Source organism: Mobula birostris, chromosome 11, assembly GCF_030028105.1.
Source record: "Mobula birostris isolate sMobBir1 chromosome 11, sMobBir1.hap1, whole genome shotgun sequence".
Lineage (NCBI taxonomy): Eukaryota > Metazoa > Chordata > Chondrichthyes > Myliobatiformes > Myliobatidae > Mobula > Mobula birostris.
In genome coordinates, this window is record NC_092380.1 from 11,413,764 (window position 1) to 11,439,169 (window position 25,406).

Here is a 25,406-nt window from a genome sequence, read left to right on the forward strand (position 1 = left end):
CTCCTGGACTGGACTGTACTGGACTGTTCTATGTTCAATGATCTGTGAACAATTCATCACCAGCTTAAAGTGAAAAGTCATAAAAATGAGAGCGGGAGTTTGAGAACTGAACTGACGATGGCCATAGACAATGGCCTGTCATTGGCGAACTGAAATTCTTTCCCTTCTTTTCCAGATTCTACAGAAAGAAGCAGTCACTCTGAAGCTCGAGGTATCAATATTTATGATTTCAATCTCTTGCTGTAACATTCTCTGGTGAACAATCCATTGACGATTGTACTAATGACCCTGGGAATCCGTAGGTAACCATTGGCCTTGGCTGGAAACCCCAACACTGTGAGCCCTGTTCCTGAGTCTGAGGAGACAGGAGGGTGGAGTGTGTGAGAGAGGGACAACATCATCCCCGACAAAGGTTCCTTGGTATGGGAGGCTCAGATGAGTTGAAGCTGACAAGTTTGGGTGGACACCAACCTGGACCCATAGACACCTGTCTCACCTCCAGCGGAAAACTCTCACTCGCCACAGAGAGATCATATTCAGGTCACTGTGTCCTGAGAGAAAGATAGCTCTAATCCCAACCTCCGGTAGGGTGTTGGGGAATCGGTGAGCAGATCATGGGGAGGTACCCAGATCAGTGGCAATGACGTGTGTGAGTGTAAATAGATAGTTACACGTTACAGGGATACACTTTGAAGCTGGGAGACTTTCCACACTCACCTTCCATTTTATAATCAAACACTTTTTACTTTCAGAATCCAAAGAAAGTGGAGAAAGGAGAATCAAACTGATTGGTTCCCGAAAAGATGATGGTTCGTGGATTTCTTTCTATACAGAGATTATTGACTGAGATAATCTGTGTCTGAGAGGAGTAGTTCACTGGTTAGTTACTTGACATCAGAATCCACAAGGAATCAGATAGAATGTGAAACAGACTGGATACATTGCAGAAGCATTTATTCCAGGGGAGGCTGAGAAATGGCAGATGGAGTTCAACTCAGAAAAGTGTGAATTATTCACTTTGGAAAGTCAAACCTGAAGGCAGAATTAGTCACAGGATCGAGTTCAAGAACCACAAGGTAATATTGCAGCTTATAAAACTCAGGTTACACCACACTTAGAGTATCGTGTTGATTTCTGTTCTCTTTATAAGAAGGATGTAGAAGCTTTAGAGGGGGTGCAGAGAAGATTTACAAGGATGCTACCCAGATGTCTTTGCTCCTTAGATAAAAGCATTCGCTTGATCAATATATCTTCATTAGACATGCTCTCTAATCCAGCCAGCGTCCTGGTAAATCTTCTCTGCACCCTCTTTAAAGCTTCCTCATCCTTCCAACAATGAAGTGACCAGAACTGAACACAATATTCCAAGTGCGGTCTAACCACAAGAATGAGGATAAGAGGTGGTATCATCAAAGTGTACAGTAAAGGTGTAGATAGAGTGGACAGCCAGGGCTATTTTCCCAAGCTTGAAATGCAAAATTGAGGGAGCAAACCTCGCGTGTTTGAGGGGAAGTATAGGGGGATGTCGGAGATTCGTTTTTATACACAGAGAGTGGTAATTCTGTGGAATGCATTGCTAGGCGTCCTGACGAAGGGTCTCGGCCTGAAACGTCGACTGCACCTCTTCCTAGAGATGCTGCCTGGCCTGCTGCATTCACCAGCAACTTTTTTGAGTGTATTATGTCTGAGATTCGTTTTTATACACAGAGTGGTAATTGTGTGGAATGCGCTGCTAGGGGTAATGTTAGAGGGACATTTAAGAGACTCTAAGGCACATGGATGAAAGAAATGAAGGACTATTTGAGAAGAAAGGGTAAGATTGACATTGGAGAAGGGTAAAGGGTTAGCACAACATTATGGGCTGAAGCTCCTGGACTGGACTGTACTGGACTGTTCTATGTTCAATGATCTGTGAACAATTCATCACCAGCTTAAAGTGAAAAGTCATAAAAATGAGAGCGGGAGTTTGAGAACTGAACTGACGATGGCCATAGACAATGGCCTGTCATTGGCGAACTGAAATTCTTTCCCTTCTTTTCCAGATTCTACAGAAAGAAGCAGTCACTCTGAAGCTCGAGGTATCAATATTTATGATTTCAATCTCTTGCTGTAACATTCTCTGGTGAACAATCCATTGACGATTGTACTAATGACCCTGGGAATCCGTAGGTAACCATTGGCCTTGGCTGGAAACCCCAACACTGTGAGCCCTGTTCCTGAGTCTGAGGAGACAGGAGGGTGGAGTGTGTGAGAGAGGGACAACATCATCCCCGACAAAGGTTCCTTGGTATGGGAGGCTCAGATGAGTTGAAGCTGACAAGTTTGGGTGGACACCAACCTGGACCCATAGACACCTGTCTCACCTCCAGCGGAAAACTCTCAATCGCCACAGAGAGATCATATTCAGGTCACTGTGTCCTGAGAGAAAGATAGCTCTAATCCCAACCTCCGGTAGGGTGTTGGGGAATCGGTGAGCAGATCATGGGGAGGTACCCAGATCAGTGGCAATGACGTGTGTGAGTGTAAATAGATAGTTACACGTTACAGGGATACACTTTGAAGCTGGGAGACTTTCCACACTCACCTTCCATTTTATAATCAAACACTTTTTACTTTCAGAATCCAAAGAAAGTGGAGAAAGGAGAATCAAACTGATTGGTTCCCGAAAAGATGATGGTTCGTGGATTTCTTTCTATACAGAGATTATTGACTGAGATAATCTGTGTCTGAGAGGAGTAGTTCACTGGTTAGTTACTTGACATCAGAATCCACAAGGAATCAGATAGAATGTGAAACAGACTGGATACATTGCAGAAGCATTTATTCCAGGGGAGGCTGAGAAATGGCAGATGGAGTTCAACTCAGAAAAGTGTGAATTATTCACTTTGGAAAGTCAAACCTGAAGGCAGAATTAGTCGCAGGATCGAGTTCAAGAACCACAAGGTAATGTTGAGACCACACTTAGAGTATTGTGTTGATTTCTGTTCACTTCTTTATAGGAAGCATGTAGAAGCTTTAGAGGGAGTGCAGAGAAGATTTACAAGGATGCTACCCAGATGTCTTTGCTCCTTAGATAAAAGCATTCGCTTGAACAATATCTCTTCATAAGACATGCTCTCTAATCCAGCCAGCGTCCTGGGAAATCTTCTCTGCACCCTCTTTAAAGCTTCCTCATCCTTCCAACAATGAAGTGACCAGAACTGAACACAATATTCCAAGTGCGGTCTAACCACAAGAATGAGGATAAGAGGTGGTGTGATAGAGGTGTACACCAAAGGCATAGATGGAGTGGACAGCCGGAGATAATTTCCCAAGCTGAAAATGGATAGAGGACGGAACAGATCTCCCATGTTTGTGGGGAAGTACAGGGGATTGTCAGAGGTTGGTTTTTATACACAGAATGGAAATTGCATGGAATGCTCTGCCAGGATTGACAGTAGTTGGCGATATATTAGCGATATTTAAGAGACTCTGAGGCACATAGTTGAAAGACAAATGAAGGACTATGTGAGAGGAAAGGGTAAGATTGATCTTGGAGTAGGTGAAAGGGTTAGCACAACATTGTGGACTGAAGGGCCTGGACCATGCTGTACTTTTCTATGTTCGGTGATCTGTCAACTATACATCACCGGCTTACAGTGAAGTGTCATTAAAATGAGGCCGAATGTTTTGGAACTGAACTGATAATGGCCATAGAGAATGCCCTGTGATTGGTGAACTGAAATTCTTTCCCTTCTTTTCCGGATTCTACAGAAAGAAATAGTCACTCTGAAGCTCGAGGTATCAATATTTATGATTTCAATCTCTTGCTGTAACATTCTCTGGTGAACAATCAATTGACGATTGTACTAATAACCCTGGGAATCCGTGGGTAACCATTGGCCTTAGCTGGAAACCCCAACACTGTGAGCCCTGTTCCTGAATCTGAGCAGACGGGAGGGTGGAGTGTGTGAGAGAGGGACAACATCATCCCCGACAAAGGTTCCCTGGTCTGGGAGGCTCAGCTGAGTTGAAGCTGACAAGTTTGGGTGGACACCAACTTGGCCCCATAGACACCTGTCTCACCTCCAAGGGAAAACTCTCACTCGCCACAGAGAGACCATATTCGGGTCGCTGTGTCCTGGGAAAAAGTTGGATCTAATCCCAACCTCGGGGGTGTTGGGCAATGGGTGAGCAGCTTATGGGGAGGTACTCAGATCAGTGGCAGTGCCGTGTGTGAGTGTGAACAGATAGTTACACGTTACAGGGATACACTTTGAAGCTGGGATACTTTCCACACTCACCTTCCATTTTATAATCAAACACTTTTTACTTTCAGATTCCAAAGAAAGTGGAGAAAGGAGAATCAAACTGATTGGGTCCCGAGAAGATGATGGTTCGTGGATTTCTTTCTATACAGAGGTTGTTGACTGAGCTAATCTGGGTCTGAGAGGAGTAGTTCACTGGTTAATTGCTTGACATCAGAATCCACAAGGAATTAGATAGAATGGGGAACAGACTGGGTACATTGCAGAAGCATTTATTCCAGGAGAGGCTGAGAAATGGCAGACGGAGTTCAACTCAGAAAAGTGTGAATTATTCACTTTGGAAAGTCAAACCTGAAGGCAGAATTAGTCGCAGGATCGAGTTCAAGAACCACAAGGTAATGTTGCAGCTTATAAAACTCAGGTTAGACCACAGTTAGAGTATTGTGTTGATTTCTGTTCTCCTCTTTATAGGAAGGATGTAGAAACTTTAGAGGGAGTGCAGAGAAGATTTACAAGGATGCTACACAGATGTCTTTGCTCCTTAGATAAAAGCATTCGCTTGATCAATATATCTTCATAAGACATGCTCTCTAATCCAGCCAGCGTCCTGGTAAATCTTCTCTGCACCCTCTTTAAAGCTTCCTCATCCTTCCAACAATGAAGTGACCAGAACTGAACACAATATTCCAAGTGCGGTCTAACCACAAGAATGAGGATAAGAGGTGGTATGATCAAAGTGTACAGTAAAGGTGTAGATAGAGTGGACAGCCAGGGATATTTTCCCAAGCTGGAAATGGAAAATTGAGGGAGTAAACCTCGCGTGTTTGAGGGGAAGTACAGGGGGATGTCTGAGATTTGTTTTTATACACAGAGAGTGGTAATTCTGTGGAATGCATTGCTAGGCGTCCTGACGAAGGGTCTCGGCCTAAAACGTCGACTGCACCTCTTCCTAGAGATGCTGCCTGGCCTGCTACGTTCACCAGCAACTTTTTTGAGTGTATTATGTCTGAGATACGTTTTTATACACAGAGAGTGGTAATTGTGTGGAATGCGCTGCTAGGGGTAATGTTAGAGGGACATTTAAGAGACTCTAAGGCACATGGATGAAAGAAATGAAGGACTATTTGAGAAGAAAGGGTAAGATTGACATTGGAGAAGAGTAAAATGTTAGCACAACATTATGGGCTGAAGCTCCTGGACTGTACTGGACTGTTCTATGTTCAATGATCTGTGAACAATTCATCACCAGCTTAAAGTGAAAAGTCATAAAAATGAGAGCGAGAGTTTGAGAACTGAACTGACGATGGCCATAGACGACGCCCTGTCATTGGTGAACTGAAATTCTTTCCCTTCTTTTCCAGATTCTACAGAAAGAAATAGTCACTCTGAAGCTCGAGGTATCAATATTTATGATTTCAATCTCTTGCTGTAACATTCTCTGGTGAACAATCCATTGACGATTCTACTGATGACCCTGGGAATCCGTAGGTAACCATTGGCCTTGGCTGGAAACCCCAACACTGTGAGCCCTGTTCCTGAGTCTGAGGCGACAGGAGGGTGGAGTGGGTGAGAGAGGGACAACATCATCCCCGACAAAGGTTCCTTGGTATGGGAGGCTCAGATGAGTTGAAGCTGACAAGTTTGCGTGGACACCAACCCGGACCCATAGACACCTGTTTCACCTCCAAGGGAAAACTCTCACTCGCCACAGAGAGACCATATTCGGGTCGCTGTGTCCTGGGAAAAAGTTGGATCCAATCCCACCCTCTGGGAGGTGTTGGGCAATGGGTGAGCAGCTCATGGGGAGGTACTCAGATCTGTGGCAGTGCCGTGTGTGAGTGTGAACAGATAGTTACACATTACAGGGATACACTTTGAAGCTGAGAGACTTTCCACACTCACCTTCCATTTTATAATCAAACACTTTTTACTTTCAGATTCCAAAGAAAGTGGAGAAAGGAGAATCAAAGTGATTGGATCCCGAGAAGATGATGGTTCGTGGATTTCTTTCTATACAGAGATTGTTGACTGAGCTAATCTGGGTCTGAGAGGAGTAGTTCACTGGTTAATTGCTTGACATCAGAATCCACAAGGAATTAGATAGAATGGGGAACAGACTGGATACATTGCAGAAGCATTTATTCCAGGGGAGGCTGAGAAATGGCAGACGGAGTTCAACTCAGAAAAGTGTAAATTATTCACTTTGGAAAGTCAAACCTGAAGGCAGAATTAGTCGCAGGATCGAGTTCAAGAACCACAAGGTAATGTTGCAGCTTATAAAACTCAGGTTGGACCACAGTTAGAGTATTGTGTTGATTTCTGTTCTCCTCTTTATAGGAAGGATGTAGAAGCTTTAGAGGGAGTGCAGAGAAGATTTACAAGGATGCTACCCAGATGTCTTTGCTCCTTAGATAAAAGCATTCGCTTGATCAATATATCTTCATAAGACATGCTCTTTAATCCAGCCAGCGTCCTGGTAAATCTTCTCTGCACCCTCCCTAAAGCTTCCTGATCCTTCCGACAATGAAGTGACCAGAACTGAACACAATATTCCAAGTGCGGTCTAAACACAAGAATGAGGATAAGAGGTGGTATGATCAAAGTGTACAGTAAGGGCGTAGATAGAGTGGACAGCCAATGATATTTTTCCAAGGTGGAAATGGAAAATTGAGGGAGCAAAACTCACATGTTTGAGGGGCCATACAGGGGGATAACCATATAACCAGATAACAATTACAGCACGGAAACAGGCCATCTCGGCCCTTCTAGTCCGTGCCGAACGCTACTCTCATCTAGTCCCACTGACCTGCACTCAGCCCATAACCGTCCATTCCTTTCCTGTCCATATACCTATCCAATTTTTCTTTAAATGATAATATCGAACCTGCCTCTACCACTTCTACTGGAAGTTCTTTCAACACTTACTTCAAGCTCCCCTGTCTTCCCCGATAATTGACTTATTGCTATATTCATGCAAGGAAAATATGCGCTATGTGTTTAATATTAAATTCGTTAGATAAACCCTTTTAGAAACGAAATTGAGTGTATTATGTCTGAGATTCGTTTTTATACACAGAGTGGTAATTGTGTGGAATGCGCTGCTAGGGGTAATGTTAGAGGGACATTTAAGTGACTCTAAGGCACATGGATGAAAGAAATGAAGGACTATGTGAGAAGAAAGGGTAAGATTGACATTGGAGAAGGGTAAAGGGTTAGCACAACATTATGGGCTGAAGCTCCTGGACTGTACTGGACTGTTCTATGTTCAATGATCTGTGAACAATTCATCACCAGCTTAAAGTGAAAAGTCATAAAAATGAGAGTGAGAGTTTGAGAACTGAACTGATAATGGCCATAGACAATGCCCTGTCATTGGTGAACTGAAATTCTTTCCCTTCTTTTCCAGATTCTACAGAAAGAAATAGTCACTCTGAAGCTCGAGGTATCGACATTTATGATTTCAATCTCTTGCTGTAACATTCTCTGGTGAACAATCCATTGACGATTGTACTAATGACCCTGGGAATCCGCGGGTAACCATTGGCTTTAGCTGGAAACCCCAACACTGTGAGCCCTGTTCCTGAATCTGAGCAGACAGGAGGGTGGAGTGTGTGAGAGAGGGACAACATCATCCCCAACAAAGGTTCCGTGGTCTGGCAGGCTCAGCTGAGTTGAAGCTGACAAGTTTGGGTGGACACCAACCGGGACCCATAGACACCTGTCTCACCTCCAGGGGAAAACACTCACTCACCACAGAGAGATGATATTCAGGTCGCTGTGTCCTGGGGAAAAAGTTGGATCCAATTCCACCCTCAGGTGGGGTGTTGGGCAATGGGTGATCAGCTCATGGGGAGGTACTCAAATCAGTGGCAATGGCGTGTGTGAGTGTGAACAGATATTTCCATGTTACAAGGATACACTTTGATGCTGGGAGACGTTCCACACTCACCTTCCATTTTATAATCAAACACTTTTTACTTTCAGATTCCAAAGAAAGTGGAGAAAGGAAAATCAAAGTGATTGGATCCCGAGAAGATGATGGTTCGTGGATTTCTTTCTATACAGAGATTGTTGACTGAGCTAGTCTGGGTCTGAGAGGAGTAGTTCACTGGTTAATTATTTGACATTAGAATCCACAAGGAATCAGGTAGAATGGGGAACAGACTGAATACAAAGCAGAAGCATTTATTCCAGGAGAGGCTGAGAAATGGCAGATGGAGTTCAACTCAGAAAAGAGTGGAGTGATTCACTTTGGAAGGTCAAACTTGAAGGCAGAATTAGTCGGGGGATCAATTCAGGAGCCACAAGGTAATGTTGCAGCTCTGTAAAACTCAGGTTAGACCACACTTAGAGTATTGTGTTGATTTCTGTTCACTTCTTTATAGGAAGGATGTAGAAGCTTTAGAGAGAGTGCAGAGAAGATTTACGAGGATCCTACCCAGATGTCTCTTTGCTCCTTAAATAAAAGCCTTCGCTTGAAAAATACATCTTCATAAGACACGCTGTCTAATCCAGCCAGCATTCTGGTAAATCTTCTCTGGACCCTCTCTAAAGCTTCCTCATCCTTCCAATAATAAAGTGACCTGAACTGAACACAATACTTCAAGTGAGGTCCAACTACAAGAAGGAGATTAAAGGTGGTGTGATAGAGGTGTACACCGAAGGCATAGATGGAGTGGACAGCCGGAGATAATTTCCCAAGCTGAAAATGGATACAGGACGGAACAGATCTCCCATGTTTGTGGGGAAGTACAGGGGATTGTCAGAGGTTGGTTTTTATACACAGAGAGTGGAAATTGCGTGGAATGCTCTGCCAGGATTGATAGTAGTTGGCGATATATTAGCGATATTTAAGAGACTCTGAGGCACATAGTTGAAAGACAAATGAAGGACTATGTGAGAGGAAAGGGTAGGTGAAAGGGTTAGCACAACATTGTGGGCTTAAGGGCCTGGACCGTGCTGTACTTTTCTATGTTCTGTGATCTGTCAACTATACATCACCAGCTTACAGTGAAGTGTCATTAAAATGGGGGGAGAATTTGAGAACTGAACTGATGATGACCATAGAGAACGCCCTGGGATTGGTGAACTGAAATTCTTTTCCTCCTTTCCCAGATTCTACAGAAAGAAATAGTCACTCTGAAGCTCGAGGTATTGATATTTATGATTTCAATCTCTTGCTGTAACATTCACTGGTGAATAATCCATTGACGATTGCACTAATGACTCTGGGAATCTGTTGGGATCCACTGGCATTGGCTGTGAGACCAGAGTCAGTGCTGGGCTCCCTGTTCCTGTATCTGATGAGCCAGGTGGGCAGAGTGTGGGGGAGAGGGACATCTTCATCCCTCCCATCCTTGGTATGGGAAGCTCAGTTGTGTTGAAGCTGACCGGTGTGGGTGGACACCAACCTGGACCCTTAGGCACCTGTTTGACCTCTAGAGCAAAGGCCCTCACTCACCCAGGAGAGACCAGGTTTGGGCCACAGTGTCCTGGGAGTAAGTTGGATCTAATCCCAACCTCATCTGAGGCTTTGGGCAATAGGGAAGCAGCTCATGGAGAGGGAACCAGATCAGTGGCGGGTGCTTGTGTGTTATCATGGATGCACTTTGAAGTTGGGAGACTTTCCACACTCAACTACTATTTTATCATCAAACACTTTTTACTTTCAGATTCCAAAGAAAGTGGAGAAAGGAAAATCAAAGTAATTGGATCCCGAGAAGATGATGGTTTGTGGATTTCCTTCTATACAGAGATTGTTGACTGCATCTCGGTCTGAGAAAATTAGTTCGCTTGTTACTTATTTGACAAGGAATCAGGCAGAATGGGGAACAGATTGGATACAAAACAGAAGCATTTAATCTGGGGGGGCAGACAGAGCAATATTGATTGGAGGTGTTGTCGATAGTGTAGAAGGTTGTTGCAGGTTGCAACAGGACATTGATAGGAGCAGAACGGGGCTAAGAAGTGGCAGATGGAGCTCAATTTGGAGAATTGTGAAGTGATTCATTTTGGAAAGTCAAACTTGAAGGCAGAATACAGGGTTAATGGCAGGATTCTTAGCAGTGTGGTGGAACAGAGAGATCTTGCGGTCCAAGTCCATTGATCTCTCAAAGTTGCAATGCAAGTTGATAGGGTAGTTAAGAAAGTGCGTGCCATGTTAGCCTTCATTTGTCGGGAGACTGACTTCAAGAGCGACAAGATAATGTTGCAGCTCTATAAAACCCTGGCTAGACCACATTTGGAGTATTGTGTTCGGTTCTGGTCACCTCATTATAGGAAGGATGTGTAAGCTTTAGAGAGGGTGCAGAGGAGATTTACCAGGGTGCTGCCTGGACTAGAGAGTCTGCCCGATAAGGATAGGTTGCACAAGCTGGGGCTTTTCTCTTTGAAGAGGAAGAGGATGAGAGGCGACATGATAGAGATGTACAAGATGATAAGAGGTGTAGATTGAGTAGACAGCCAGAGACTTCTTCCCAGGGCAGAACTGGCTAATACGAGGAGGCCTAACTTTAAAAGTACAGGGGGGATGTCTGAGGCAAGTTTTTTTTATACAGAGGGTGGTAGGTGCAGGGAACACGCTGTCAGGAGTGGTGGTAGAGACAGGAGATTTAAGAGACTGTTGATAGGCTCCTAATCCTTGGTTGTCATGGACCAGTTAGATCTAAGGGCCTCTTTCTGCACTGTATAACCATATATCCATATAACAATTACAGCACAGAAACAGGCCATCTCAGCCTTTCTAGTCCATGCCGAACTTTTACTCTCACCTAGTCCCACCGACCTGCACTGGGCCCATAACCCTCCATTCCTTTCCTGTCCATATAGCTATCCAATTTAACTTTAAACGACAACATCGAACCTGCCTCAACCACTTCTGCTGGAAGCTCGTTCCATACAGCCACCACTCTCTGAGTAAAGAAGTTCCCCCTCATGTTACCCCTAAACTTTTGCCCTTTAACTCTCAACTCATGTCCTCTTGTTTGAATCTCCCCCATTCTCAGTGGAAAAAGCCTATCCACGTCCTCTCTCAATCCCCTTCATAATTTTAAATACCTCTATCAAGTCCCCCCTCAACCTTCTACGCTCCAAATAATAAAGACCTAACTTGTTCAACCTTTCTCTGTAACTTAAGAGATGAAACCCAGGCAACATTTTAGTAAATCTCCTCTGTACTCTCTCTCAATTTTATTGACATCTTTCCTATAATTCGGTGACCAGAACTGTACACAATACTCCAAATTTGGCCTCACCAATGCCTTATACAATTTCAACATTACTTCCCAACTCCTATACTCAATGCTCTGATTAATAAAGGCCAGCGAACCAAAAGCTTTCTTCACCACCCTCTCCACTGTATAACTACATGATTTTAAGATCTATCACCCTAGTTAAGTAATTAAGTGGAAACAAATCTATGGAATCTAGTCCAGTGGAAAGTCTTGACCCAAGTGTCCATAGTTACTGTCCCTGACTCCATGGTTACTGTCTGACCTATTGAGATCCTCCTGCAGATCATGTTTCACTCTCCACGGGATCCACCTTGACCCAAAATCACCCATGCACATCAATCCCACACCAACCCCATTTTATTCTCCCCAAATTCCCAACAGCTCTCCCTAGATTCCAGCACTCGCCTACACACTAGGGACAGTTTGCAGCGCCCAGCTGCTCTTCCGACTTGCACGTCATTGGGATGTGTGGGGAAAACCCGTGTGCTCACAGGGAGAATGTGCAAATTCCACATAGACAGCACCCGAGGTCAGGATCAAACCACGGTCACAGAATGTGGAATCTGTGGGGAGGTAAACATCAACAAAGACATTGGGTGAGTGGCCTGAGTCTGTGCCAAAAATTCAATACACCACTACATTAATAACACTGGATGACAATTTTTTTTAGTGTTGCTTTCTCAGAATTTTTTTTTTGCTTATGATAGACCGCTTGAAGCCAAACGCAAGTGTAATTTCAGGCTATTTGTATCACATAGGAATTTGGAGGAAAAAAAAGAAATTAATTTTTATTGAATATAATGCATTTAATAGTATAACAGTGCTGACGCTTTGCAATAGTTCAACTAAGCTAAGAATGTTTTGTTGATGATTTTCATTTGTGCTCAATGTCTGAGGCTTCTCCCTTAAGTGTCCAACAATAATCACCCGGCATTGATGGATTCCGGTTGTCCTGAGTGCAATGTCCTGGTGAAACCTTTCACCATGCTCCCCACTGACAGTGCCAAGATTTGCAGAGAAGTAGTCTAAATGGGAATGCAGAAAATGAATATTTAGTGACTTGTTACACTTCATGGTTTTGTATGTTTGAAGCGTGTTGTCAACCAGCTGTACGTGCTCTGTAGTTGCCAAGAATTTTTCAGCAACATCCTTGATTGCCCTCCATGCAATTTTCTCCGGTCCCACTAGAAGTTCTTCGAATTGCCTGTTTGATTTGTGGACCAATAAAAATGCCTTCCTTAGTCTTGGCATCAGTTATGAATTGAAATAACAAATAATGGTGATTTTTAAAAAATGGTGTGTGATTGATTTTCATGATCAGCAGCCCAAAATCCATAAGATACGCCCAAAAGTATTCAGGAAGCAAAATCTTTGTTCTCCAGTGTAATCTGGCTGACAACATGCCCCAGGTGTGGATGTGTCAGTGGCTGGAGACAGAGAGAGGTCTCCGAAAAGTGCTTGTGTAGTTGATTGCAAGGTCAGAAACTGAAATTCTTTTCCTCTATGTTTCAGACTCTACCGAGAACAAGAGTGGACCGGACGCTAAAGGTAGGTCTCCTGATCTGCACTCATATTGGCTCGTCATTATCGCATAGACTGAGATACACTGAAAAACTTTGCTCTGCAGAGCATCCATACAGATCATTTAAAAGCACAAATACGATGACGCAGTATACAATAACCGAACACAGAATATAGTGTTACAGAGAAAGTGCAGAGCAGGTAGACCGTAAGGTATAAGGTCATAATGAGGTAGATTGTGGGGTCGCGAGTCCATCTTTAGTGTATAAGAGATCCATTGAAGAGTCTGTCCTCGGACCTGGCGGTTCGTGTTCTTGGAAGCTTTTGTACCTTCTGCCCGATGAGAGGATGCCGGGGGTGGGAGGGTCTTTAGTTATGCCGTCACCTGGACAGAGTGAAATGTTATTAAGACAGGATGGAGAGTTTTTATTTTATTGATTCCACTGAAAATGTCCTATGACTGGTGAACTGAAATTCTTTTCCTTCATTCACAGATTCTGTAGAGAAAGAGAGTCACTCCGCAGCTCGAGGTATCAATATTTATGATTTTAACGTCTTCACTCTCTGGTGAATAATCCATTGATTGTACTTATTGTTGTGGTCATTAATATTGTTACAGTATTCCCACGCTGCTCAGTTAGCCACTCCCACACGGGACTGGGAATGATCCTGGGAATCTGCTGGGATCCACTGGCTTTGGTTGGGAACCCAACACCGTGAGCCCAGAGACAGTGCTGGGCTCCCTGAGCCGGGAGGGTTACTGGCTTCACAAAAACCCAGGGAACAGAGCGATTCTGAGAACCAAAATCAGGTTTATTATCACTGGCATGTGTAGTGAAATTTATTATTCTGTGGCAGCAATTCAATATGTAAAATATACTATAAAGTACAACAAATATATATAATGTATTATTTAAAAAAAAATTAGAGAGCAAAATGCTGAGGTAGTGTTCACAGGTTTATGGTCCATTCAGAAATCGGGAGAGGGGAAGAAGCTGTTCCTGAGTCATTGAGTGTGTGTCTTCAGGCTCCTGTACCTCCTCTCTGATGGTAGTAATAATTGCTTGGGTAATGGGGCTCCTCAGTGATAGATGCCATCATTTGATAGATCACCTTTTGAAGATGTCCTCGATGCTGTGGAAGCTAATGCCCGTGAAGGAGCTGGCTGAGTTTACAGACCTCCACAGATATCTTCTGATCCTGCACGCTGGCCCCTCCATATCAGACAGTGATGCAACCAGTTAGAATGTTCTGCAGGGTACATGTATAGAGTCTTTGGTAACCTTACAAATCTCCTCAAATTCCTAATGGGATATTCTGACCCGTTGAGAGTTCAAAATGACATTCGTGATCAGAGGTTGCTTTCTTGTTTCTGATACAGATTCGGATGAGAATGGAGAGAAGAACGAGAACAACAGCAATTCCAGTGAGTGAACAATTTAGAGTTTTATTGAAGTCATGCATAGGGCCAGACCCAGTCTGCCCGCTGGGTCTCTGTGCCAGACTCTCTCAGAATGGTGTTGACACAAGAGATTTGTAGACACTGGAATACGTTACCACAGGCGGTTGTGGAAGCCAGGTCATTGGGTATATTTAAGGCAGAGGTTCGTAGAGTCTTGTTTAGTCAGGGCATGAAGGAATATGGAGAGACGGCAGGAGATTGGGGCTGAGACGGGAAATAGATCAACCATGATGAAATGGTGAAGCAAACTCGATGGGTCAAATGGCCTACTTCTGCTCCCATATCTGGTGGACGCACTTTGTATCTGTGAATCTCTCCCATTGATTTTTCCATCTTATCGTTTTCATTCCAGATTCTGACGAAAGTGTTGAAAGGAAAATCAAATTGATTGGATCCAGAGGAGATGATGGTTTGTGTAATTACTAACATTGTTCTCGTTTATCTGTTCAATGGGAATTGAAAATGGTTGAATCATACCAGGTTCTGAGGGGGTTCAACAAGGAGGGTGATGAGGTTATTTCCCCTCATGGAGAATGTCAAATTATGGGGCCAAGTTTTAGAATAAGGAGTCACTCATTCAACTGGACATGAGGAGGAATTTCTTCTGTGTTTTTTTTATAGTATTACCCTCTAGTTCTGGACTCACCCAGAACTGAATGTTGAAACTGAAACTCTTTCTTTTGTTCTAGACTCTGCAGAGAACGAGAGTGGACCAGATACTAAAGGTACTTCTCCTGATCTGTGAACAGTACATCCCCTAGATAGAGTGAGGGAGCATTATAGAACTGATCTAAAGATGGGAGACAGAGTACATCCTGTGACCGATGAACTGAAATTCTTCCCCTTCTTTTCCAGATTCGGCAGAAAAGGAGAGGCACTCTGCAACTCGGGGTAACTATTTATGAAGTTTATATTTTGTGTAATCTATCTATTGGCAGTTGTCCTAACTGTGGGGAAGCCAATGGGTGCAAAAGCCTTGGGCAGAAACCATAAAGGAGATGAAAGGCTTCTGTGTCCAGGAATGGCAGTTGAAGGAAATGATAAGTGATAATAAGTTACAGTGGGGATTAATAGTGCCATAGATTCATGGTCAAAGAATCATACCACTTCTGAGTAGACCTGATTCGGATTCATACAACATGGAAAGAGGCATTCAACATGGTAGCAGGTCCCTTGGCCTACCATATCCAAGGTGACCATCATCACACACGATTTTGGTCGTCCTGGTCTAGGAAAGACGTCACTAGTCTGGAAAAAGAATGGAGATTTTCAAGGATGCTGCCAGGACTGAGTTATAGGGAGAGGTTGGGCAGGTTAGGACTTTATTCCTTGAACAAAGGAGACTAAGGGGTGACCTTACAGAGGTGTATAAAATCATGAAGGAGCATAGGTGGGGGTAAATGCACACAGCCTTTTTCCCAGCAAAGGCAAACTAAAAACTAGAGGGCATAGGTGCAAGGTTGAGAGGGTAAAAACTTACAAGGGACCTGAGGGGCAACTTCTTCCCACAGCGACTGAGCTGCTGGAGCAGGTGGTTGAGGTAGTAACAATAACAGCATCCAAAATCCATTTGGATATATACAGATAGCAGGGGTTTAGAGGGATGTGGACCAAATACGAGCAAATGGGACTAGTTTGGTGGGTGGGATGGACTGTTTCCAGGCTATAAGACCACAAGACCATAAGACATAGGAGCAGAATTAGGCCATTCAGCCCATCGAGTCTGCCATTCCATCGTGGCTGCTCCCAGATCCCACTCAACCCCATACACCTACCTTCTCGCCATATCCTTTGATGCTCTGATCGATCAGGAAACGACCAACATCCGCCTTAAATATATGCATGGACTTGGCCTCTACCACAGTCTGTGGCAGAGTATTCCACAGATTTACTTACTCGTTGGCTTAAAAAAAAATTCCTCCTTATTCCTGTTCTTAAAGGGTTGCCCCTCAAATTTGAGTCCATGTCTAGTAACCCCCTTTTACCAAGACTTAGCCTAAGGATTTCTACACCTAGAAGGGTCAAATTTTTTCAATCTTGCAAGAGTACCTTCCTCCACCATTTTCTCAGACCGTGTGTTCTAAAGTGTAACCACCCTCTGGATGATAAACATGACCTTGGATCCTCGCTACCTCCTCACCTTAAACATAATTCCTCTGGTTTTATATGTTTCTGCAGGCACCAACCTACTGCGCTCTACTGTGCATATTATTTATTATTTATTGTAATGCCTGCACTGTTTTGTGCACTTTATGCAGTCCTGGCTAGGTCTGTAATCTAGAGTTTTTTTCACATAGTTCAATGTAGTTTTTGTATTGTTCATGTAGCACCATGGTCCTGAAAAACGCCTCATTTTTACTGTGTACTGTACCAGCAGTTATGGTCAAAATTACAACAAAAAGTGACTTGACCTGTTATGGAGGAAAGTCTGTTAGCAGCTGCTCCTACCTGTGCCCAGAACCAGTGTTCCTGTCCCTCAAAAAACCACGAGGACAAAGAATGGACGCAGGGTAATGTAGTGGTTCGCACACTATGATTGTGCGTTCGCACACTATTGCGGCTCGGGGCATCCTGGAGTGCCGAGTTCAATTCCGGCATCCTCTGTAAGGAGTTTCTATACACCTCCCGAATGGAATGCATGGGTTTCCTCCAGGTCCTGGGTGTCCTCCCACAGCTCAAAGACGTACCAGGTAGGTTAATTGGTCGTTGTAAATTGTCCCAATAGAATCAATGAAAGACCACACCCAACAGGACTGATAACAACCAGTGTGTAAAAAATACAACACACTGTAAATACAAAAAGGAGAGAAAATAATAATAATAGTAAATAAATAAGCAATAAATATCAAGAACATGAGATGAAGAGTCCTTGAAAATGAACCCATAGGTTGTGGGACAGTTCAGTGATGGAGCGAGTGAAGTTATCCCCTCTGGTTCAAGAGCCTGATGGTTGAGGAGTAATAAATGTTCCCAAACCTGGTGGTGCAGGTCTTAAGGCTCCTGTGCCGCCTTCCTGATGGCAGCAGCAAGAAGACAAGAGTGTTGAAAGGAAAATCCAAGTGATTGGGTCCAGAGAAGATCATAGTTTGTGAATGATGCTGTCTGGGAACTAATGACTGCGTGTCAGATTTGGGTCCATTTGCGGGTGTGAGAGTACTGCCCCCTGCTGTCTCATTCTGAAAACTACACTCTGGTTGGCCTCAGCGTTAGCTCACTAACTGTGGCAAGTCTGTTGGTATACATTTTCAGAGGACTAGAATGTAGAACCAAGAATGCTGAGCTATTATAAGGCATTGGCCAGAATGTTGTGCGCAGTTTTGGGCCCCGTATGTAAAGAAAGATGTGTGGAGAATGTCCAGAGTAGGACATATAGGCACTTTGATAATAGATTTACTTTGAACTTGGAAGTGAGACGAGAACTCGAGGACATAGCCTCAATATTCGGGGGAATACATTTAGGACAGAGATGAAGAGAGACTGCTTTTCCCAGAGAATAGTGAATCTATGGAATCCTCTATCCTGGGAAGGGGTAGAAGCTACCTCATTAAGTATATTTTAATTCATAGTTTGATAGATTTTTGCACAGCAGGGGAATTAAAGATTAAGGGAGGAAAGGCAGGTAGGTGGAGTTGAGTCCATGGCCAGATCAGTCATGATCTTATTGAATAGTAGAACAGGCTCGATGGGCCAGATGGCCGACTCCTGCTTCTATTTCTCATTTTAAAATGTCTTTAAAATGAGAGGGAGAGGTTTGATTCTACTCTGATAACAGGATTTCCTGTGATTGGTGAACTAAACCAGTTTATTTTTTATTCCAGATTCTGCAGAAACAGGGAGTAACTCTGCAGCTCGAGGTATCAACATATTTTTTAAATTATTACTGTTCCTAATTGGGTGGCGGGGTGGAGACGCGTCTCTACCAAAGAGATGTAAGGCACTCCTTCCCTCCGCTAGCCTGCAGGCCATCCTTGAGCAAGGTGTAGCGCCTGCTTAACCCACACCCCAGTCCGCCATGGGAGCTGGTGGTGGATGGTTGTATGAGCAGCTGGTCCGTATCACAAGACCACCGACGCCAGGCAAACAATCTCTGTAGAGTATTGATAATGGCTGGGGTCACCAACCTTGTAAAGACGCTGCCCAGAAGAAGACAATGGCAAACCACTTCTGTAGAAAAATTTGCCAAGAACAATCATGGTCGTGGGACCATGATTGCCCACGTCACACAACAGGGCACATAATGATGATGACTGTTCCTAATGTTCAAAACTAAGAAGATTTATTTAAAAAGTCTGGATAATGACCCATCTGGTGCGTTGCCATCAGCTGAAAACCCATTACTGTGAGCCTAGAACTAGAGCTCCCGTCATGGCTCCCGTAACAAAAGAGCAAGGAGATGGTGCAGGTTAGGAACTTTCACCCCTGACCCTGATTTCCAGGTCAGGTTGTGTAGAGAGGTGGGGAAGCCTATTCAGTGCTCCAGTGAGAGTGAGCAACATGCAACCACACTTGGGTTCAAACTTACAGATTCATACTTTTAGATTCATTTTCCATGTTATGAAGTTTTAATTACACCTACCCTCTCCCACCACCCACCCCCCAGTGGGTTACTCCAAAACCTGTGCTTTGATTGGTCCTCTGCACCCTGTGGGTGGCTTATGCTGAAATATGTTCTGTGATTGGTTGTCTGTGCCCTCCGAGAGGCTTACACCAAACTCTGTACTGAAATTGGCCTTCTGCACCCTTTTGAGTGATATACTCTGAAACACACACTGTGATTGGCTCTCTGCACCCTCTCGGTGACCAACTCTGACACCCAAACTGTGATTGGCTGTCTGCACCCTCTTGGTGACCAGTTCTGAAACGTGCTCCGTGATTGGTCCTCTGCACCCTCTCAGTGGCTTGCAATATTTAGGTGCAATATTGTATGTTTATCTCCACCAACTATCTTATAATATTCTTATTTCTGTGCTCTATTTGTGGCTGCTATTTTCCCTATATCACAGGGATAACATTATTGGCTGTAAAGCATTTTGGAACATTCTGATGATGACAAAGATGTGCCGCTTAGAGTCACAGATACCATACGTGCAGCTTGGGAGCAGGCATTTCCAGACTTGCTGACCAATTGTCTACCTGAAGTAGTCCCATATTCCTGTCTTTGGCCCATAGTCATAGAACAATATAGCCCAGATACAGGCCCTTCAGCCCAACTAGTCCAGGGAGACCATGGCGCCCAACCAGCTGGTCCCAATTTCCTGCTTTCAACCCTTACCCCTCAAAGCATTGCTCTCCAAGGGCTCTTATACAAAACTACCGTACCTTTGCCTTTGTTAAACTGACCTGCCCGAGCGTATGGCGCACCCTATTGAATAGGTGCAGCATGGCTACAAACAGAACGGAAACAACTCGGGTATTTATTCCTGATCCTTGCATAGAGTGTTTTGTTTTTACACTTTGTGAATGACATTAAGGGGTTCTGTTAGATTTGAGGCCCCGCCAGACTCCAGAACATAGGAGAGTACAGCACAGGAACAGACACCGCAGCCCAAGATGTCTGTGCTGAAATCGGTGCCAAATTAAAATATGGAGGGGAATAAACAGTTAATTTTTCGGGCCCATCTCGACATGTAGGTCCACGGCCGCCTCTACTGCCACCCTCAGGCTGGAAGAGCAACACCTCATATTCCGTCTGGGTAGTTTCCAACCTGATGGCATAAATATCGATTTCTCCAACTTCCGGTAATTCTCCCCCTCCTCCCTTCACCATTCTTCAATTCCCCACTCTGGCACCCCTCTTTCCTCTTCTGCCCATCACCTCCCCCTGGTGCCCCTCCTCCTTCCCTGTCTCCTTTCCTCTCAGATTCCTCCTCCTCCTGCCTTTTACCTTTTCCACCTCACACCACCCAGCTTCTTCCTTCAACCCCCTACCCCCACCCACTTGACTTCACCCATCTCCTTCTAAACTGTACTCCTTGCCCTCCTGGACCCTCTTGTTCTGGCTCTGTCCCTGTTTCCTTTCCAGTCCCGATGAAGGATCTCAGCCCGAAACATTGACTGTTTATTCCCCCTCCATAGATGCTGCCTGACCTGCTGAGTTCCTCCAACATTTTGTGTGTTGCTCTGGATTTCCAGCATCTGCAAAATCTCCTGTGTTTGCGCCCAATTAAACCTCTGTCTTGCCTTCACATCATCCATATCCACCATTCCCTGCAAATTCATGTGCCTTGTTGTTAATGCTATTGCAGCTCTCTCTAGCAGCCCTTTCCAAGCACCTACAACTCGCAGTGTAAAAAAGACTTACCCACACATCTCCTTTTAAATTATTCCGTTTCACTTTAAATGAATGTCCTCTAGTATTTGATATTTCTATGAAGAAAGAGGATTCTGTTTTTCCATATACATGCCTCTTTATGGCAAGAGACCAGCTAATCTGTTCGAAGCAAATGCTGAAAAACTCTATACCTTTCTCAGAAATTTCGCAGGTTAACCAACTCTATCGTAAACACAAAATAATCTGCAAATGCTGGGGTCAAAGCAATACAACACGCTGGAGGAGCCCAACAGGTCAGGCAGCGTGTTGTGAGTATAACCAACTCTATAACTGAGTGGCCACTTTATTAGGTATACCTGAACACCTGCTCGTTAATACAAACATCAAACCAGCCAATCACATTGCAGCAACTCAATGCATAAAAGCATGACGACATGGTCAAGAGGTTCAGTTGTTGTTCAGACCAAACATCAGAATATAGAGGAAACATATTCTAGGTGACTTTGGCTGTGGAATGATCATCGGTGCCAGACAGGGTGGTTTGAGTATCACATAAAACTGCTGATCTCCTGGGATTTTCACACACAACAGTCTCTGAAGTTTACAGAGAATGGTGTGAAAAACAGGGAAAAAAACATCCAGTAAGTGGCAATTCTGTGGCGAAAAACTTGAGTGTGCAGGTGTTTGTAAGTGATATGAGAATCTTTGAAAACTATTGGTGTAACAGAAATTAAGACTCCAATTCTCGTATTTTAGACTCTGCTGAGAACGAGAGTGGTCCAGATACTAAAGGTAGCTCTCTTGATCTGTAAACAATGTGACATATATAGGGCAAAGTCCTATTAAAACAGAAAGGCAAGTTGAGAATTATTCTGGTAATGGGATGCAGAGGTTTTGAATTGAACAGTAATTCTGCTCTTTTTTTTAAATTCTAGATTCTGCAGAGAGAGAGAGTCACTCTGCAGCTCGAGGTACTGAGATTTTCATATTAAAATATCCCTGTTTGTAAAATTCCTCACCGGGGCTCACAGATTGAAACCATTTGGCAGAAGAATCCGAGGGAATGTGACAAATCCATACTTAATGCAGCAGATGGCTGTGATCTGGAACAAGTTGCATGAAGAAGGTTTAGATCTATTGTTAGATTGTTTAAAAAAAAGAACTTAAAAGATATTTCAGCGGTTAGAAGAACTTCCCAAGCTGTAATAGTGCCCAACACTGATACAATGGCCGATACCTTTTTGTACCACAACCGTTCAACATTGTCGGCTGCAGTAATAGATCCAGAAAGTAATTTGTATTGATTGGCCTTTGCTGGGCTTTGTGAGAACACTTCCCCCCCCCCCCCCCCCAAACTATACTTTATTCATAATATTCAGTAAAACTGCAATTGCTTTCCGATGGTCTCGCTGGGCAACGATTGCAGTGCTCATCTGAAACCCACCTGTTTCGGCCCCTCCTGAAGCTTTCTGGGCTCCTGGTTTCCACGGTCCCTCAGACTTACCAGTTTCCATGGAGAATTTATTATAACAAGGTGTAACATCTTCAAAGCAAAACGAATTAAAAGTGTGTTGAGTGATTAATGTAAATAACATCACGAACAAGAGAAAATCTGCAGATGCTGGAAATCCGAGCAACACACACAAAATGCTGGAGGAACTCAGCAGGCCAGGAATCACCTGTGCAGAAGTGTAAACAGTCGGCGTTTCGGGCCAAAACCCTTCAGCATATATGAATAACATTCCAGTTTGTAAAATCTGGCAACCCGGAATCATCGAAATCTCAAAGGATTATCTGGGTTTTTCTGTTCACAGTACATAACAGTCAGAATGTGAGTTTCTTTACATTAGTTACGATTATCAGAGTTTTACTGGACACCGTAAATAAAATCTGGTTGTGCCTTTCCCTGTGTTAACTATATCTACAATCCAGGATATTCCCTGACATCACTCATGTATCCTCCTTTAGACAGTGCAACCCTGAAGCGTTTGAAAGGCTCAGTCCCTCAGTGACCAGTAGTGGCAGGGCCCTAGACTGTGCTCCTTCTCTGGGGGGGGAGACAGACAGTGGAGATTAGGGAGAATGTCACTGTAGAGTCTCTGGTCCCCTGCTGCTTACCGCCTGTCCTGCATCTTATAGCAAAGGAGGCGCTGAGGCCCATCCAGTGAAGAGCAACACTGACATTGTGAATCTTCACAGTCAACTTCCATCTTCTAATTTTAAAAAATGGTTTCTGTTTCAGATTCTAAAGAAAGCTTCAAAGGCAAAAGTATTGGACTTGGAAGAGATGATGGTTTGTGAATCTCTCTGTATGGGGTTTACAGGGGAAGGGGGTGAGATGGTTCTACGAGGGGGTGGCTATGATGCTGTTTATTGTGTAACCCTGAAACCCGAACCACCATTGGGCACGCTAACTGTGGTAAACCACTTTCTCATTCATTTTCTTGAAGACTGTGGTGTCTCTGAGGCCCCATGGAACATCCTTCTCTTCTCCAACATGAGCAATCAGGCAACAGCTCCCTCTGCTGAGCTTTAGGGTTTCAGCAGGGATGCCTCCTAAGTGGAGTTATTTTCTTAACTAGGATGTGGCCTCCTGAAGTGCTGTAGGATATGAATGACAAGGCTGGTCCAAATCCACCACTATGGGATGTGTCCCAGTGATGACACCAAACGAGTTTCATTCAACATATCCTAAAGCTGGGAACAGTGCTACAAATCTCTACTTTCTGAAGTTCAGCAGAATATTTGCATCCCCCTCTAAACCTGGGAGAGGGAACTTGGTAAAGCAGGCTGACAAAACAACTCCAGGATTTATTCCAGATCATTAAACATGGGAATTGTTGCTCTGTGCTCTTTGTGCGTAAAGATCAGAGGATTTTGCTGATGTCAGTTCCAAAACCAGGCTTGACACGGACAGGGACACACAAAAATTCTGAAGGAACTCAACAGGTCAGGCAGCATCTGTGGAGAGAAGTAAACAGTTGACATTTCAAGCCTTTCATCATGACTTGATGAGTTTGAGGACCAATTCTGCTAGGTAGGGGAGGGTGATGGTGGAGGGGAACTAGTTAGGTCTGTTGTCCAGAAAGAAACGGAGAGCTTTGAGACCTTCCTGATGGGGGATAGAAGTGTGTAGGGACTGGACGTCCATAGTGAAAATGAGGCGATCGGAGCCAGGGGACTGAAGGTGGTTGGAAAGGTAGGTTAGAAGCAATTGGACCAAATGGAGTCGAGGTTCTGTTTATTGATGGAGAAAGGCCAGATAAACTGCCTGAAGAACCCTGTGAAAATCCCCCCGCCGTCAAATGAAAAGAGAAATTCCTCAGATCAACAAAATCCTTGCCTTTGAAGGCCTGAAATCACGCTGTTGGTGGCTTCAGTCCAGTTGTGTTGGTGATTTCACGAGGAGAGAAAAGTCATTCTGATAAATGGCTGGGAAATTGAAATCCTCCTCCTTATGATTCAGACTCTGATGAGAATGCAAGTGGGCCGGATGCTAAAGGTAGTGAACAATACCGGGACAGAGTGAAATGTCATTAAATGTGAGGGAGGGTCTAAAATCCATTCTGATGAGAGGCTTCATTAATCAAAATTCTATTTTTTTTCTCTATTCCAGATTCTGCTGAGAAAGTGAGTCAGGCTGCAGATGGAGGTAATAGTCACTTCCTTTCTGAAAATAATTGGCAAACAAAAATGGGGAAAATAGTCAGAGAACATATCACCACAGAAACAGGCCCCATGTCCCACTATTTCCACACCATCCATCGGGCATCCAATTACAACCAGGGGTTCCCAGCCTTTTTAACGCCAAGGGCCCCTAACCAAGGGATCCACGGATCCCAGGTTGGGAATCTCTGATTTACACTGATCCTGTTTTTTATTTTAATTTTCTGCACAGGATCAAAAGAAGCTACAGAAAGCTGTAAAAATTTGTCAGCTCCATCATGGGTACTGGTCTTGGTAGTATCCAAGACATCGTCAATGATCGGTGACTCAGAAAGGTGGCATCCGTTATTACGGACGCCCCTCACCCAGTTCATGCCCACCTCTCATTGTTAGTGTCAGGGTGGAGGTACAGAAGCCTGAAGGCACACAGTCAGTGATTCAGGAACAGCTTCTTCCCTTCTACCATCCGATTTCTAAATGGACATTGAACCCATGAACACTACCTCACTATTGTTATTTTTTCTGTTTTTGCACTATTTTTAACTTAACTATTTAATATACATACAGTATATAGAACATAGAATAGTACAGCACAGTACAGGCCCTTTGGCCCACAATGTTGTGCCGACCCTCAAACCCTGCCTCCTATATAAGCCCCCACCTTAGATTCCTCCATATACCTGTCTAGTAGTCTCTTAGACTTCACGAGTGTATCTGCCTCCACCACTGACTCAGGCAGTGCATTCCACGCACCAACCACTCTCTGAGTAAAAAACCTTCCTCTAATAAGCTTACTGTAATTGATTTACTTGTTTCTATATTATGTATTGCATTGTACTGCTGCCACAAAGTTAACAAATTTGCCGGTGATATTAAACCTGATTCTAACATTTCTATCAAATTGCCCAAGATTCTACCACTCAAGTAGTTCAAAAGTTCAAAGTATGTATATATCACTAAGTACTGGGGTTCATTTTCTTGCAGACATTCACAGCAGAAGTAGTACC

General features: G+C 43.9%; 1 protein-coding gene across 1 annotated transcript in view; it reads left to right on the forward strand.

The window, feature by feature from the left end:
- The window catches only part of LOC140205367 (uncharacterized), a 126,540-nt gene that overhangs the window by 94,181 nt on the left and 6,953 nt on the right, over positions 1–25,406 (forward strand). Inside the window, exons 59-71 of the mRNA XM_072272961.1 lie at positions 176–211; positions 8,232–8,288; positions 12,992–13,027; positions 13,495–13,530; positions 14,382–14,426; positions 14,815–14,871; positions 15,152–15,187; positions 15,318–15,353; positions 18,281–18,316; positions 21,490–21,525; positions 21,669–21,704; positions 22,976–23,026; positions 24,350–24,385. Of these exons, the coding sequence (XP_072129062.1) occupies positions 176–211; positions 8,232–8,288; positions 12,992–13,027; positions 13,495–13,530; positions 14,382–14,426; positions 14,815–14,871; positions 15,152–15,187; positions 15,318–15,353; positions 18,281–18,316; positions 21,490–21,525; positions 21,669–21,704; positions 22,976–23,026; positions 24,350–24,385 (534 nt within the window). The remainder of the gene's footprint in view (positions 1–175; positions 212–8,231; positions 8,289–12,991; positions 13,028–13,494; positions 13,531–14,381; positions 14,427–14,814; positions 14,872–15,151; positions 15,188–15,317; positions 15,354–18,280; positions 18,317–21,489; positions 21,526–21,668; positions 21,705–22,975; positions 23,027–24,349; positions 24,386–25,406) is intronic.